Below are 12,175 nucleotides of genomic sequence, written 5' to 3' on the forward strand. Positions count from 1 at the left end.
TCCATTTTCTTTTCAGCAGTTTAGAAGCGATTAGCTACAAACCTGTGTGCTAGTGAGATGGTGGTAAGGGCTACTGGTCATCCTCCTCTTCTTCCTCTTCCTGTCTCCGCCTCCAGTCAAGTCCTCCACTGTAAGCAGGCCCGGCCCCGCCCCCGCTCCAGCCGACCTGTCCATCACAACAGAGAGGTATTCATGAGGGGAGAGAAGAACGAAGGATGAAAAGGAGAGATCAGAGGCGAGCGGAGGGCTTGCCTTCCCTCTCTGTGGCTCTCTAATGACCTTCTTTTCAGGCTTTGATGAATGGAGAGGCAGGGGCCTGGTTCCCCGCTGCACGCTTGAAAAATTGGGATCTGACGCCAAACCGAGAAATATCTGAGAGAAGTGCTGGTAAAGCAACCTCCCACTCATAATTTTGTTTGTTCTTTTTTCCTCGCTCTCCCTCGTCTCAGTCTCTCCGTCTCTGCTTACTCCTTTTCCATTCTGTGCCAATGGTTTCAGGGCTGTGAATTCCAGCATTACATTAATAAAAAAACCCTTCTCTGTCTTATTACCATATCAATGCATCTGTTCCTGCACAAAGCAGTACAATGCATAGGCCTTCAGGAGGGCAACGAGAGTGAGTGAGTGAATGTGTGTGTGTGTGTGTGTGTGTAGCCAACCATCTAGCAGACCTATTACACTGAAATAAGGCTCATACACTCGCTCTGCGGCGATCGGCCTCTCGTTTTGCAGTGTGTAAGCATCAGTGTTTTTACTCCTGAAGCAGACAGCTACTTCAAAACTCGCCACAGGCTGCCTTAGCCTGTGCTCGGGGTGGGGGGTGGCGGCACAGACGTCAGCTGGCTCGTCAGTCACCGGGATGATTGGCAGGTGAGTGTCAGAAGCCGTGTCGGCGTGTGGTTGGTGAATTCCAGCCTCCCTCCTGTGTCCTAGCGACAGCTAGTCAGTCACTCCCAAAGCGACTCCCCAATTCTGACATGAAGACATTTTTAATTTTTCTTGTTAATCGAGGTGCCACATCACCAACTTGACCCCGTGATTTCTGCAATGCTGGATGCTGGACTGTTTCCCAGCATGCACTGCAGCATGCATAAATCAATTACCGCCTTATTGTGCTTAATGTTTACTCCATTTTGTGCAACGGCGTTGTTGTGTTTCCTTAACTCAAGGTCAAATATAAATGGATAGTTCACCCAAAAATGAAAATTCTGTCATCATTTACTCACCCTCAAGTTGTATGAGTTTCTTTCTTCTGCTGAACATAGAAGAAGATATTTTGAAGAATGTTGTAAACCAAACAGTTGCCGGTCCCTATTGACTTCCATAGTATTTATCATCAACTATTTGGTCAACCATATTCTTCAAAATATGTTCTTTTGAGTTCAAAGAAAGAAATTCATACAGGCTTGGAGGAAATGATGAAATGATGACAGAATTTTAATTTTCAATTTTCCTTTAAGTGCATATTTTACGTTAATAATGTTAAGGTAATGTATAAAGTATAATGGGGCCGTATATGTAGGTTTGAAAACCTTCATTTTTCATTATACAGGAGTCACAAAGTGTCATGTTCCTATTCTGCAGAAATTCTCATTTTAGAATATTGCTCATGGCAAAATCTCCTAATTTAGACATAAGGAGCAAAAAACAGAATAAAAGTGGACCCAATTTGCACTGAGCGTCCCAACTGGGTGGACCGTTTACTTGTGCGACCCACTAATAGTGCAGCGCTGGCCAAATTGATCTGCGCAGAAATGATCTGCACTGCCCACTGGGTCGCACGTGAATAATTTGTCATTAATAATTCATATAATAATAATTGATTAATGAATAATGAAATACTAGATAATTTGTTCAGCTGAATAGCACAATTTCATCCTAGGAGCATTTGGCTTTCCATACACCTTATAACTAAATAAAAAGGCTGCGTGAAGATGAAGAAGATGCTTTGGCATGCATATGCAAGGGCCTGAACAAAATAAATATATGATTTTTGAAGATTGCCCATTTAGAAGAAGACCTGACAGTAAGGAATGATACAAAATACATATGCACATGCATGAAGACATTCTCTTACATAGACACACATTCATATATACTTTCACCGCACAGGCCCAAGCACTGGCTGTGTTGTTTTCCACTCTTCCTTTCAGCTGTCTGAACACTGGCTGTCTGCCCTTTACTCAGGCCGGTGCTGTCAGAAAGAATCAGTGTCCTCACCGCATAGACCCCGGCCCTCATCCTCAATACAAAGAGACCCTGCTTTAGCTGGAGATGGAGGGAGGATACCCGCAGAGACAGAGAGGCACGGATACATGACCAGGACAGATGGGTGGAAAAACATGCACCACGGTCCAAAACCCTCAGTAGAACATAAAATTCTAGTCTACAAACATGTTTGTGTGTTAAGAGTTCTTCAGATTTGTAGATGGTAACTTTCTCAAGGCGTAATTTAGAAATAAAGACAGGGTTCTCTGAACAAATGCACCAAGGTTGAGCAGTGTTAACCGCCGGAACCTTTTTATTTTTTATTTGGTGCCGTGTTTATTATTATCAATGTTGAATACAGTTGCGCTGCTTAATATTTTTTGTGAAAACCATGATGCATTGTTTCAGAATTATTTGATGAATATAAAGTTTAAAAGAACAACATTAATTTGAAATAAAAAAATTTTTTTTTGTAACAACGTGACAAGTCTTTACTGTCAATTTAATGCATAATTTTTAAAAATATACTGACCTAAAAGCTTCTGAACGGTAGTGTGTACCAAGTCAGTACTGAAATTTTAGAAATGTGACACTTTGAGTGCTGCTGAGTGGATTTGTAAACACCTCTGATTGGCCACTGTGTTCACGTGCTCAACAAATACGTCTGTGACTGGCTACAATGATCAACATACGCAAGCATTTGAAAGCACACGGAAGTGTTTGAATTTGAAAGTGTTTTGAAAATGTGTATATCTGTGTAAGCGCTCTGTGAAGAGCGTCATTGATGTCTATTTACAACATGTTTTTAAAGCATTGATCATTGTAGACAATCACAGACATATCTGATGAGCACGTGAACACAATGGCCAATGTTTACGAATCCACTCAACAGCACTCAAAGAGTCACATTTTAAAAATTTCAGTACCGACTTAGTTTTGAAGTCGGTACTTTTAACAACACTAGATTAAACAAAACCAGAAAAGCCAGAAGTGTACCAAAACATTACTACAGAGAAAGAGAAGCAGCCCAAGATCAAAGTGGACACAAATGAGAACAACTGATGTAGTGAAATGAAAGAAAGAAGAGAGAGGGAGGGTGAGAGAGAGAGAGAGAGCAATCCAGAGGGAGTCGGTTGACCGACCGGAGCTGGATCAATGGACACTAACCTCTATCGACCTGCCACCACATGCGACGTGAACATGCCCATCTACATCCCATTCTCCACATCTGCATCCAATAAATTTATCCATAAACATCATATGTTCATCCCATTCCAAACAAGCCCCTTCAAAACACACCTGGAGATTCATTATTGTTTTTTGGGAGAAGATGCAACAATCCCAACAGACCTGAGGGGAACTGGAGGAAAAATCCTAAAGAACAAAAGCATTACCAAGAGTAAACTGTTCAGCTCTGAACAGAGTAGAGAGAGCGTTGAGTGCACTTCCCTTTCTCCTCCTCATGGCACAAGCACATTTATCTACAGATGCTCAACTACAAAGTCATTAAGTTTTTTGTCAAAACAGAATAGTAGCAGGGTGGTATTTTCTCTGGCCGTGTGCACTCTGATTCGCTTCTGCTGCATTTAAATGCCACGGAGTCTCTAAAACCCCCAAAGCCCGGGAGACCAGGTAACCGTGGAAACCTGATTAGTAACCCGACACCAGGTCCGAGGCAGGGTTCGGTGTGCGGTTGCTTCAGCTTGATGAGGACTGTGGCATGGGCGTCTATTAAAGAGCAGAGCTGACAGCCCCCCTGCCCTACTCTCCGCTCTGCCTGTCGCCACCCAAAGGCGACCTTCTGACCTCCTGACCCCGAAAGGCCCCTCTAGTCCTTGTGTCAACTCCATGTCACATTCCTGCTGTTGAGAGAGTGTGTGTGCTTGAGCGAGTATGCTGGTAGGAGAATTCACAGTCCTCTAATTACAAACCCCTTCCCCTCAGAGAGGTCAGGATTACACAGTAATGCTATTCAGGGAAGGGCATTGATTAGCAAGACACAATCATCAAGCTGAGAGAGAGAGAGAGAGAGAGAGAGAGAGAGAGAGGAGGAAGACAGCAGAAGAGAGCAGGAGAAAACGGTCATGTGTGTGTGTGAGCGCGTGTTCCTGCCACGGTCCCCTTCACAGTCCAATAATCAAATTCTAGCATTCTCTCTCTGAAAAAGATGCTGAATGTTGCTATTATTTACCATTGAAACCCTCAATCATTCTGGCAAGTGAATATATATCGGCATAAATCCCAGCATAAGAGCACTCTGCTGTTTTCTCATATGCAGGAAATCGTTTGACAACCACAAAGTGGCCAAATAGGTTTTGTTTTCATTTTGAACTGTATATATTTTGTCCATTTAAACCGAACAACCTTGCTTACAAAGTGTACATATGCTATTTTTCACCTCCTTAAAATAAACATCACCTTCTTTTGGCATTGTGTTAGCTAAAGTAATAATGTTATATAAATTATATATGTTGTGGCCTTTAAAAAAAAAAAAAAGTCTATAATGCTCACCAAGGCGGCATTTATTTGATCAGTATAGTAAAAACAGTAGTATTGTGAAATATTATAATTTAAAATAACTTCTATTTTAAAATGTGATTTATTCCTATGACGACACAACTGAAATTTCAGCATCCATTACTCCAGTCTTCAGTGTCACATGATCCTTTAGAATATGCTGATTTTGAGTTCAAGAAATGTATTATCAAGATTGAAAACATTTTTCAGGAGTCTTTGATTAATATAAATTATTTATTTGAAATAGAACTCTTTTGTAACATTATAAATGTATTTACTGTCACTTTTGACCAATTTAATGCATCCTGGCTGAATAAAACTGCTAATTTATTTAAAAAAAAAAAAATATATATATATATATATATATATATATATATATATATATATATATATATATATATATATATATATATATATATATATATATATATATATATATATATTGTACTGACCTCAAACATTTGAAAAACTGAAATGACCAGACTTAAGCTGTATCCGAATTAGCTGGAAGTACTCATTTGATATAGAACATCCATACGGACAATTAAAGTAGGTTCTATAAGTTATAATTTAGCAAAAATGTATTCTTAATTAGTATTTTGTCTAAAATATAAAAAAAAAAATCCTTGAACAAGATAAATTTACCTGAGAAGCAAAACTGTATAAGATATTAAGACTTGTTTTCAGACAATGTATCTTTAAGAGAAATGTATTTTATCTTACTGCAATAGAACTGAAAAATGAAAAAAAAAAAAGTTTTAATATCTTAAGCAGTACTGCATCTCAAGTAAATCTGTTTTAGCATTTTGTATTTGTTTGTTTAAGGGACTTTTATATATATATATATATATATATTTTCCTGGAAAACAAGTAAAAAAAAGCATCCGTCGAAAGGAAACTAAGCGTATTTGGACACATGGTTAGCCGTTGTTGTGGTCTAAAATCTGTCTGCGCTGGTCTCCAATCCATGCTCTCATGATGCACCATCAACATCCTTAACCTTGTCTAATGACCTCTGACCTCAAACAGATTTGGCCCGATGCCGAAGGATGTTACACTTTTTAGTACACAAATGCATGAGGGGAATGACAGACTGAAAAAGCCCACATAACCTCAAATCCAATAATCCTGACAAACACTACAGTAAATGTTACCATTCAATTGCTCAACAATTCATGTCTTCTGCCATCAAACTGACATAAACCATGATGAGAAAGTCAAACCTTGGCTTCTCTCTGCCATTCTCTCTGGGACTCTAAAAAAAAAGCTTTTTACGACTCGGATACATTTTAGTGGCGGGAAGTTGTCATTTGTTTTATTTGGCAGGGGAGCTTTATTAACGACAGGGATAAATGTGAGCTGGGTATAGCATGTGTAATTAAGCTCTAGCTCCTGCTTTTCATTAGCACGCTGCTAATCAACCAGGCTAGTAATAAAATGGGAGTTTTGTTAATCAGGTAGGGTAAACTTGATTTGACCGAGTTTATCAAAACATCTAAGGCCTGGCGTAAACAGAGGTGTATCTCATGGGAGAACGCTCATCCATCAGAGTGATAACTTAAAGCCCTGACTTTGTGCAGGCAATTGGTCTCCGCGCTTTATCAAATTAATATCGCAGACGCGTCATCGGTTAGAAGGGAGTCGCAACACTTGTAGATAATCAATGGAAGTTGTAAATATGATTAATGACGGCTCTTTGCACTGATTAAGCACTTATTCTGCCTTGTATGAACTGATAGGAGCCTTCTAGACTTATTTACATACACGCACTCATAAGTGTCGCATTGCACACGCACGTACAAAATGAGTTCACAAACATAATCTTTCAAAACATCTCCTATCTAGACTGTTATTAATGCATGTGAAGCGTTTGGCTACAGGTAAGGAATTGTTTCCTGAGCTAGGCTTAATATCGGTCGCAGTAAAGCTCTAATTTAATCTCAACTCTCTTGCTCTAGAAACTGTGAAAGTGCATTTTCATTATTACTATATGAGAGCTGCAGAAGAATAACACTTTATTTGCTGCTCTGCAGAATTATACGATTCTAAACACACACATACAACTTATACATCTATAATTGTGAGAACCTCCCATTTACTTATATAGCACTTAAAGGGTTAGTTCACCCAAAAATGAAAATTCGGTCATTAAGTACTCACCCTCATGTCGTTCCACATCCGTAAGACCTTCGCTCATCTTCGGAACACAAAATATAAAGATATTTTTGATGAAATCCGAGAGGTATCTGACTCGTCCATAGATAGCAATTTAACCACCACTTTCAAGGTCCAGAAAGGTACTAAAGACGTCTTGTCGCTTTATAAAATTAAGGTTGAACCACTGCAGTCACATGGACTACTTTAACAATGTCTTTAGTACCTTTCTGGGCCTTGAAAGTGGTGGTTAAATTGCTGTCTATGGACGAGTCAGATACCTCTCGGATTTCATCAAAAATATCTTTATAATTTGTGTTCTGAAGATGAGCGAAGGTCTTACGGATGTGGAACGACATGAGGGTGAGTACTTAATGACTGAATTTTCATTTTTGGGTGAACTAACCCTTTAAATATAGCTAATTATAACTAGATTGCGAACTAGATTGTTAGCCTCATAACAGTATTCTCTAAGCAAATGCTTAAAGTTGGGAGTAGTGACAGATCTTTTCTTTCATATTATGATGAACATCCGAGTGTAATGAATTATAGAAAAGGCGAAAATGAAGGGTGGTCTAAGTCTAAGGGGGTTTTCGGCTAATCAGCGCTTAAAATATAACAGCATAGTTTGAGGTATCAGTAAATTTAAATAAAACACTAACTTCATTTATGAACCTTTCTTCTAGCAAGTCAGAAATGTGTCCCTCACAAATACATGGAAACACTAAGCATGAGGAAACAAGTATAAAAGGAAACACTCACTTGACTTTTTTGGGGGCATCTGTGGGGATAGGGGGTGCCGATGTGGACTTGCGCTTGCGTGGCCTTCCAGGTCCTCGACGAGCTGGACTGCGTGAGGTCTCTTCTTTCCTGTAAACACACAAACACGCACACACACACAGCCTGTCAATCACTCTAATTCACACTAATGATGTTGAATGAAACGAAACACTAAGCCATCCTAATTGTGAGAGTGGACTAGAGGAAAGACTTAAGCACAGCTCAGGCTTATGCAAAGAGGGCTCAGCACACACTGGGTGGTCTCAGCAGAGCGTTACGAGGGGACAGAGAAAGAGCTAGAGAGAGACTGAGCGTGCATGCTGGGGGATCGAAGAGAGTTCGATCTCTCCGTGCATGTGTGTAAATGGGTTTTGAAAGGTGTGCGGAGTGCATTTATATGTGGAGGGTGTGTATTTGTGAAAGTGGTCTGTGGTTCACTCACTGGTGGTCATGTTTTCTCTGTAGCTTGGCCAACTCCCTCTGTTTTTCCTTGTAGCGTCGCTGCAGTTCTGCCAGCCGCACACGCATCGCTAGCTCCTCCCGGTCGAGCGTTTCCATGGTACCCTTAACAGGACACACCTACACAATGGAATAATCTCCAGTGAGTTTACAGTAAAAATGCCTTTCAACGTTGTGCCGTACTGTATCACGGTTTTTCTTCCACAGAACGCAAAAGGAGATATTTTGAATAACGTTCACAATGATCTTTTCCATACAATGAAAAAATGTGATGGCTCTCCAAAAAGGACAAAAAAGTGCCATAAAAATATCATAAAATTGGTCCATATGACTTTTAAAACCATACAATAGATTTCTGTGAGAAACAAACCGAAATTTCAGTCATTAATAACTAAAAAACGTTTCCTTTTTTGTAGTTATTTGAATTGCAAATAGGGCTAAACGATTTGGGGAAACAATCTAATTGCGATTGCGATTTAAAATGTTCAAGGATTAGTTCACTTCAGAATTAAAATTTCGTGATAGTTTACTCACCCCCATATCATCCAAGATGTTTATGTCTTTCTTTCTTCAGTCGAAAAGAAATTGTGGTTTTTGAGGAAAACATTCCAGGACTTTTCACCATATAGTGGACTTCAACAGCTAACAACAGGTTGAAAGTCCTAATTAAATGCAGCTTCAAAGGGCTCTACTCGACCCCAGCCGAGGAATAAGGGTCTTATCTAGTCTTATCATTTTCTAAAAAAATAAAAATTATAAAACTTTTTTAAAACCACAAATGCTCGTCTTGCACTGCTCTGCAATGTGCCAAACATTACGTTGGAAAGGTCACGCATGACATAAGCGGAAGTACCAAGCAAGTGTTTACAAAGAGAACATGCAAAGACCAAGTCAAACAGCCTTTACAAAAAAAAGGTAAAACAATGATGTTAGATGATTTTGAAGTTGGAGGAGAAAATGAGATGAGTTTTTTACCCTAACGCGGTACTTCCACCTACGTGACGTAGTGACCTTTCCAACGTGATTACGTAATGTGTGGCGCATCGCAGAGCTAGAGCAAGATGAGCATTTGTGGTTAAAAAGTATATATGTTTTTCTCAAAAACCATAATTTCTTTTCAACTGAAGAAAGAAAGATATAAACATCTTGGATGACATGGGGGTGAGTAAATTATCAGGAAATTTGAATTCTGAAATTTGAAGTGAACTAATCTTTTAAATCCTTGAAAAAGGTTTGCTACGGAAGAGGATTAGGGCCAAGCAATAATAAAAAAATAAAACCATCTCGAGATTAAAGTTGTTAAATTTCGAGAAAAAAGTTGAGATAAAATGTTGAGAATAAATTCGTTAAATTACGAGAAAAAAGTCAAGATAAAATGTTGACAATAAAGTCATTAAATTATGAGAAAAAAGTCGTTAAATTACGAGAACAAATTCGTAATTTAATGAGTTTATTCTCAACATTTTATTTAGACTTTTTTCTCGAAATTTAACGAGTTTTTTCTCGAAATTTAACAACTTTAATCTCGAGATGGTTTTATTTTTTTATTATTGCTTGGCCCTAATCCTCTTCCGTAGTTTGCTGTGCTTGTTTGTAGAGCTGCACAATTTTTGCCAAAAATCTTGTTATTATATATCAATATGACTATAAAATAATAATTAGAGCTGGTTTATAACTGCTTCTTGTTGCAAGTGTGGGAAGATGGTGCATGTTGCACCTCATAGTGCTTGGAGTTCACGTGGACACAGTGCTGCACTTCGCTCTGAAACATAATATGTATTTAATTAAATGTGATTTGATAATTGCACACAGCCATATCATGATTTGTTTTATTTCAATTAATCGAGCAGCCCTAACTGCAAGCTTTACGAGATTAGGCATCATGTGTTTTTATGCAACAAATTAGAATATGCAAAAGTACAAGAGTAAAAAGATTTGAGAGCTACAGTTGAAGGAAAAAGTTTCCCTCAATAACAATTTTTTATTTTTGAATGTTTTTGTTACAGGAGTGCAACTGCTGACTATAGTCTAAACAATGAACAAACAAGCAAATGTAAATGAATGAGTCACATGTACCGGTTCAGGCCGTGGTGTCCACTTGCACTTCCTGCGCAGATTGAGGATTCTGCGGAGGGGTGGGGTTGAGTCTACTGGTATGGGCGGGGCCAGCTCCAAGGCCCGGGCGGCAGCTAGGGTTGCCAAACTTTGGAGGTCAAAGGTCAACATGTCGTCTTCTGCACAACATGAGAAGAAAGAGATTAAAGGAGACATTACATTATCTGATCTTATATTACAATGACAGAAAAGAGGATGATACAGAAAGACATCTTTCTAGGGAAGGGGTGTCCAATCCAGTTCTTGGAAGGACAACTTCCTGCAGTGTCTAGCTCCAACAAGCCCGCCTGGAAGTTTCTAATAATCCTGAAGACCTTGATTAGCTGGTTCAGATGTATTAAATGAGATTTGGAGCACAATTATTAAAGGAATAGTTCACACAAAAATGAAAATTCTGTCATCATTTACTCACCTTCAATTCATTCCAAACCTGTATGAGTTTCATTCTTTTCCCAAACACAAAAGATGTTTTGAAGAATGTTGTTTCCACTGGACAAAAAAAAAAAAAAATCTTCTTTTGTGTTCCACAGAATAAAACGTCACACGGGTGAGTAAATGATGACAGAATGTTTATGTTTGGGTGATCAACCCATTTATAGTCGATTAGTCATCATTGTTGTCTGAGATGCATCAAGATGTGGTTACATGTTTTCTGACCCTAATGTTCTGAACCTTGTTTACATGTGTATTAAATGGGAATCACTTGAATGCCATGTGTAAACTGAGGCCTCTGTCTCTCCATGTATATTCAAAAGTGACCTAGCAAACAGACATCCAGCCTGTCCCAGTAGATGCAAGCATAAAAAAACCTGTGAAGAAGCAAAAATAAAAAAAGAGTGGAAGAGAGAGAGAGAGAGCGAGAAAGAGGAAAGCCTCAAACGGTACAAAGCCGCCTCTAAGCACGCCGCTGTTTCCTGACAGCACTTTGTGCTTTCAGAGGCTGAATGAGCAATGATGATAGCTATTAACCAGAGAGCTTATCTCTGTACATGAGGCTTAGATGCCAGGAGCCATGTTACAGAGAGAAAGAGAGAGAGAGCGGGGGGGAAAAGAGAGAGAGAGAGATGAAGAAGGGCGAATTCTCAACATTTATCACTGTCATTAGGGCAGGCCACATGCTCAGTCTCCACTCAGCCAATGAGGCTTGAATATTCATGACAGCTAAAGCTGGCTTGGGGATACTGAGAAGACTGCATGAGTGTGTATGTGTGAGCGTCTGTGTCTGTGTTAGCGGGCATCCACAGCTCGCTATTCTGTTGCGTCACTGCAAGGCAGGGGCACAGTATGAGATCGGCGAGGAGAGAGACTGAGTAAGGGGGGAAAAGAGGGAGGGAGGGAGGGAGCGAGGGAGGGGAGACAGGCAATAAGAAGTAAAGTGTTTATTGAGCTATCTATTTATTCGCAAACATCCCCTCATTACTAACATGGAAAGAATCCAATTTTCTCCTCCGAGGGGAAATGCACGGTGCACAAGCAGACCTGTGCGCAGAGGGCAGAGAGCAGGAGGAGATCAAAACCAAATGAGAGGACAGGAGAAGAGGGTGGTGAAAACTGTAAATCTCACAAAAATTGTCAGATCACATTTACCACAAAATACTTTTTGTATTAAAAAATAAAGCCTTAAAAAGATCACTCGGTTAGGCGTCTTGAGATAAGATTATTTTAAAGGGTTAAATTAATAAACTTAAACACGAGGTGCTCATAACACAAAACGCTGAAAATAGCAAGATGTTGCAACAGTGAAAAGAAAGAGTTGGTTGAACAGCCCCTTAAGATTTTTTTCATGACAATTAAGCACATTTTCCCCACAAAATCTCAGTGTCACAAGATTTTCTCAGTGTTTCCCCATTATACTCACTGGTGATTCTCATCATAAATGGTGATATGTAGCAATGAAAAATACATAATGGAAGCATTTCTTTAATTTATATGGATTTAATAC

At 39.3% G+C, this 12,175-nt stretch overlaps 1 protein-coding gene across 8 annotated transcripts in view; it reads right to left on the reverse strand.

The window, feature by feature from the left end:
- The window catches only part of bahcc1b (BAH domain and coiled-coil containing 1b), a 163,356-nt gene that overhangs the window by 14,232 nt on the left and 136,949 nt on the right, over nt 1-12,175 (reverse strand). For all 8 annotated transcript variants that reach the window (XM_048169791.1, XM_048169796.1, XM_048169790.1 and 5 more), the window contains 4 exons: nt 10,195-10,352; nt 8,102-8,238; nt 7,642-7,749; nt 43-166 (listed from right to left, as the gene is read on the reverse strand). In XM_048169791.1, coding sequence (XP_048025748.1) covers nt 43-166; nt 7,642-7,749; nt 8,102-8,238; nt 10,195-10,352 — 527 coding nt within the window. The remainder of the gene's footprint in view (nt 1-42; nt 167-7,641; nt 7,750-8,101; nt 8,239-10,194; nt 10,353-12,175) is intronic.

The sequence above is a fragment of the Megalobrama amblycephala genome, linkage group LG20, assembly GCF_018812025.1.
Source record: "Megalobrama amblycephala isolate DHTTF-2021 linkage group LG20, ASM1881202v1, whole genome shotgun sequence".
Lineage (NCBI taxonomy): Eukaryota > Metazoa > Chordata > Actinopteri > Cypriniformes > Xenocyprididae > Megalobrama > Megalobrama amblycephala.